Source organism: Amaranthus tricolor, chromosome 13 (assembly GCF_026212465.1).
Source record: "Amaranthus tricolor cultivar Red isolate AtriRed21 chromosome 13, ASM2621246v1, whole genome shotgun sequence".
Lineage (NCBI taxonomy): Eukaryota > Viridiplantae > Streptophyta > Magnoliopsida > Caryophyllales > Amaranthaceae > Amaranthus > Amaranthus tricolor.
In genome coordinates this window covers 17,581,705-17,587,507 of record NC_080059.1, presented here as the reverse complement: position 1 = coordinate 17,587,507, position 5,803 = coordinate 17,581,705, and the positions used below count along the sequence as shown (strand labels likewise).

At 31.9% G+C, this 5,803-nt stretch overlaps 1 protein-coding gene and 1 non-coding gene across 2 annotated transcripts; one reads left to right on the top strand and one right to left on the bottom strand.

The window, feature by feature from the left end:
• The first annotated feature begins 472 nt into the window (after positions 1–472).
• Positions 473–588, top strand: LOC130799039 (U5 spliceosomal RNA). Its single transcript, XR_009039186.1, has one exon. It is a non-coding gene; the product is annotated as a U5 spliceosomal RNA (small nuclear RNA).
• A 1,256-nt stretch (positions 589–1,844) lies between these two features.
• On the bottom strand, positions 1,845–5,476 carry LOC130797492 (zinc transporter 1). Its single transcript, XM_057660096.1, has 2 exons — positions 4,680–5,476; positions 1,845–2,496 (listed from the first exon to the last, which is right to left on the bottom strand). Exons 1-2 carry the CDS (start codon positions 5,346–5,348, stop codon positions 2,041–2,043), a joined length of 1,125 nt encoding a protein of 374 aa, XP_057516079.1. The 5' UTR covers positions 5,349–5,476; the 3' UTR covers positions 1,845–2,040.
• Between the last annotated feature and the right edge of the window lie 327 nt (positions 5,477–5,803).

Genomic DNA, 5,803 nt, shown 5'->3' with positions numbered 1-5,803 from the left:
ATATATAAACTAATTGAAATAAATTGATCTGCTTATTAGGGCTGGCAATAGCTGACCCGACCTGCTAACCTGATCTGAAACTGACTCGAAATTAGCGGGTTTGGGTTTAGATTTTTGACCCAATTAATTAAATGGGTCAACCCGACCTGATCTGTTTATTAAATGGGTTAGGTTCAGGTTGAATATTTAAACCCGAAAAAAACCTGTTTAACCCATTTATTAAATTTAAGACGGATCAACATTTGCCAAATACTTCGTAAAACTAAGATAATACCAATTACCATGTATTGAGGGATTTGTAAGCTGAAGATGACTTTCAATAAGAAAGGAAGTTGTGCCACATCGGCTAAGGGATTTGTCAGCTGAAGATGACTTTCAATAACAAAGGAAGTTGTCCCACATCGGCTATGAAAGACACTAATAAAAGAAAAATCCTTTAAATCACTTCCACAGATCTCATACCAACTTACGCAGCCACGCCGTGAGCACAAAGCGAACTATTCTTTCGCCTTTTATTAAAGAATACCGTGTGCTCGCTGCATTAAGTGGCATACGTTTATTTTTGGAGGAAGCCTTTAATTAAGGTTAAATGGGTCAAATGACCTAAAATATATGAATTTAATGACCTAAAAAAAAAGTAGGTTAAATGGGTCATTAGCAGGTTGATTCGATCTGCTACAGATCAGGTCGGGGTTTCAATTTTTGACCCATTAATTAAATGGGTCATGTTCAGGTTAAGGGTTTATTGACCCATTTATATATGATCCGAACCTGAAAATGACCCAACCCGACCTGTTTGACACCCCTATCTGCTATATCTGATAAAACTATCAGTAATTATTTTTTGTATGTAAATGAGCATACATCAATTAAAAACCTAACTATTAACTTATTTCGATATTGACCCGATCAATAGTTATCCGTAACCGATAACTACTCGAAAAATAAAGCTCGAAACCGATCTGTACCCGAAAAAACCAAACCAATTAGTAATCGATGACAACCCGAAACCGATTGACACTCGACACGAACTTCAACCGACACCGAACTGATGCTAACCCGATAGCTTGAATAATCGATCTCTAACCGAACCGTGACTAACCGACTCGACCCGAGTGTGACCCGTTGTAACACACAGCCGAAAAATAATCAATCCGAAATGCAACCGAATCGAATAACACCCATCCGAAACCGTCCCGATGAACCGAATGAACACCTCTAGTTATCAATGATATTATTTTAAAAAATAACTTGCGAATAACAATCTTTGTGTTTAGCCTTAAACTTTATTTTTTACGAATGACTGTCACTAAAGTATTAAAGTCTATATCATTCAGGCCAAGTAATCGGTGACCAATCCAAATGACTTTTGACTAACCTAAATTATTCGCAAATGTCCTAAATTTAAAGGCTGTTATTCCCAAATTACTCTCGCGATAAATGATATAATATAAAATATTATAACAAGTTAAGTGAAATAAGGTTACTTATGTTTAAGATCTTAGAAAGAAAAAAGTTCTTTTCAACTTTACGCCCAGCTTGATGTTTTTAAAAATTTTAACCACTTAGTTATAATATCAGTATAGACCTTTTCTTTTCCTTTTAAACATGTTTTTTTTAAAAGACTATTTTCATGTTTCTTATTAGGGACAACACCAACACATTAGGTGGAAGAGGCTTACTTAAAATTGTTCTTTCTTTAATACTCATTCATCCATGATCCATCTCAATCTTTGATTGCTACATTTAAGCAAAAGTGTGACATAAATAGTGAATAAGTAACCATTGATCATGTAGAAGCGATTTTAATAAACAAAAAATAGTGGCATCAAGAAAATAAGTTGCAAAAAGTAGCAATTTTGAGCATCTTCCTTCGCCAATTCTCATTTACCTTGTATAAAAATGATTTTGACAACTTTTTCATAACATATATAACCTTTTCTTAAGATCATCTCATCTCATCACTTTATGTAGTCAAAACTAATTTGCTAGCTAAATAAAAATAAAAATAAAAATAAAATCAAAAGAAAGGATTATATGTCATGCCCATTTAGCTAAAACAGACATACAACCAGCTCCAAGAAGTAAAGACAAATGAGAACCCAACTGAATTCTGCTATTAGCTTGCATTCTTGGGTTCATAAAATCAGCAGCCAGTAAATCCACAAGAGCCATATAAATCAGTATTCCTGCTGCAGCAGCCTCAAAGATCCCTTGTATTATAAGCGACCGAGCGTTATTCTCGTTGTAAACACCCGCTATTCCTATGCCAATAGCGATGCCGATTGGGGTGGTCAATGAGAAGAATATAGCCATAGTGACTGTCGCTTGGGACTTGAACTTGGCTTGCAAGATGCATCCGCCAAGTCCCATGCCTTCAAAGAATTGATGGAAGCATAATGCAACCATTAGAGGCTTTATAGTGTCCAAGCTTTGTGATGTGCCTAATGATATTCCTATTATTACTGAATGAACCAACACTCCCAACTCTAACACCTGCATAAAACAGATCAATTTAGTCCAAAATGATTTTTACATGCTATTCAAATTTTAAATTCATTGTTCATGTAGGATAGGGACAAATCAATACTATAAGTTGGATTAAACACTCATCCCTGTAAGTATATGAAATAAATTTGATTGTCATTTTTCTGGATTATATGACACATAATTCAATATTAAGAAATTTTTAATCAAATGTCTCAGATCATAACTTAGATTTCTCAAATTGCGCAATAATATCAGTGATGAGATGTTGTCTACACTCTAAGCGAGGTTTTTATTGATAGCTCAAGTTAGTTTAACCCCAAAATTTGGCTGAACAAGTGCACAAAAAGGGGAGTGAGGTTGTTATGCTTTGATAAACTTATCTAATTTCATGATTAGGTCTTAAAAATTGTAGATTGATGGGAATATAGAATTTGCTACTTGGTTATGACACTACTAGTAACTTTGCCATAGAAAATATAGAATATGAAACCATTTGCTTTTAAACTTTTATTTATTATATATATTAATAAAGTTGGTAAGCACTAATAATATTTGTAGTTCACTAAATGTAGAGTTATTACATTACATTATATTAAAACATGGTGAGTATTATTCACTATAAAGTGTATAATGTCTATAGAAAGTATATAATGTCCATATAAAGTTGATAATATATAAGGTTTCTATAAAGTTAATATTATACGAGATTTATAAAGTTAACAACAAATGAATACTTTTTATACAAGCTAAGTGATACTATATATATTATAAAGAAAAAGAAAAGAAACGAAAAGTGTTTATATGTCATTACGTGAACTTTTGACCTTTTAAATGTCAAAAAGATATTATAAAGCAATAAAATTCTATAGATTACTTAAATTATATAGTAAATATTCAAAATATGTTTCCATAAAGTTGATACTTCATATAGATATCACCCAATGGAAGCTAGATTCAATATATGTATCAATAATTGAAACCAATCAACATCTTAAGAGTCACTCTATTATTGTATAGAAGTTTTATACTTGAGTTGAAACATAGTACGAGTATGAGACTAAATTTTATGGCCCACCATAATACCATGTTGAATTAAAGATAGCATTTGAATAAACATTATAAATTATAAATTAGCAAGAGTAAATATAAGAATCCTAATAATAAAAAAATGTTATATTCCTTCAACTAATAATTAGCTCACGTATTGGACCAAAAATGTTAATAAAAGGTAGTTCAACATTGGACTAACAAATGTCCAAAACTTTTGACCAGAAATTATAGCCTATAGGTCACTAACAACTTTCTTCGATGCACTTTGTACATAGAAACCTTCCATGTTATTCATAAATACTTCATATACTAAATAAATTAGTATGTCAATTTAATTTTAACAAAAAATTATTTTTAAGTTTGATAAAGTCATGTTTAGATTCGAATTTATTGCTTTCTATTCTTTTTGATTCAGAATTAGGCTTGAGAAAATGGTTTATATTCAAGGGAGACAATAAATTAATATTTTTTAGATAGAGAGAATTAAACCTCATTACTCATTATGAGTATAAGAGAAAAAAAAAGCTCTTAACTACCTAACCAACCCATAATTTTCGGTTTCAAGCTATGATTTGTAAATTACAGCTTTAAAATTTAGGTCATTTTTGAATTATAGTCTTTACGCTTTTTACAAGTTACAACCGTCAAATGATCAAAATAAAATAAAATTTTTGATCATTTAGACCAAATCACAAGATTTCAATCATTTTAGCGGTTAAAATTTTTGGTCAAGTGGTAGACATTCTTTGATTTAGCTTAAAACCGTAGACATTGATATTTTTGTTGTTCGTAAACAAAATAAAATTAAAGCTATAATTAGAATATTAGGTACCTAAACTTTGAAGCTTAAATAAATTTCAATATGTTCTTTTAAACTTTAATAAAGAATATTTCAAGAAAACAGAGCAAAACACGCACATAGTAAACATATGCCTTTACCTTCACTATTTAAAACAATAAACAAATTCTAGCCATCAAACGATTTCACGATTTGGAAAATTAAGAAGAAATAAAACCTAACAAATAACAATTATGTCTTATTCTTAAATTAATTTAACAATGTAAGATGATTAAATGAACCAAAACAAATGACGATGTGAAAAATTAGGTAATAATAAAAAGCAAATAAATAATATTACCTGAGCAGTAACCCGATGTCTAATAAGATCGAGTTTACTCGATTGTTCCCCAAAATCTCCATTGTTGCCCACGAAAGAACCACCGCCATGACCATGAGCATGACCATGTGTAGCATGACTATGAACATGCACATGATTCGCATGCTCATCATTCCTTTCTTCATCTACCACTTTATTATCAATATTAATATTATTATTATTTTTATTTCCACTTTCTTTATAGTGAACCTTTCTATAATGCCCAGTTGCCAGAGTATCCACCATTAAACTCCCAATAGCGGCGACCATCGCAATAAACGACGCAAATGGAAACTTTTGCCACGGTGTTTCTCCGATACAAGGTGACGTAAGCCCCTCAAACGCCTCCGGTAGTATATGAATAAATCCGGTAGCAAGGATCACTCCGGCGGCAAACGCCTTAATCGTGAAGAATATATCGTTTTCGGGTTTTAAAACGGGTACCCGATTACCCAATAAAGGAAGACTCACCCCAATCGCACTAGCACCCAAGATGGCTCCAATGGAGGCTAACTTGTATTTAAGAGTTATCGATTTCCCATCTTGAGGTTGATCGTCTTTTTCGCACGTGCACTCTCCTCTAACCATGGATTGTTTAGTGAGAAATATAACAAGTAAATAGAAATAGAAACGTATGATTGAATTTTTCATGATTTAATGGTAATGAAAGAAAAAGAGATTATAATTAGTAAGAGGAAAAGATGAATAAGAAGATGGGTTTGCAGTAAAAAGGAAGGGAAATGAAAGGGAGATTATATAAGGGTTGAGTGGCACAAAGAAAGAGAATGAAGAACGGCGCCTCTCCTCTGCTCAGGTACCGTTTTTATAAGAGTCGACTCTTCAAGCCCAAGCCCAATAATTAAAAAAAAAAAATTAAAATTGACATGCGCGATTGAGATAATTTGGAGTTAGTGTTAAAGTTGGTATTATAATCTATTATGGTTGGTATTTGGAGTTGGTGTATAACCAATTAAAGTAAGTATATACTATTTAGAGATACCAACTTTAATAGGATAGAATACCAAATCTAACAGGTGATAATACCAACTTCAATAGTTTATCACGTCAATTCCAAATAGGATTACACAATGCACATTTTTTTTAAG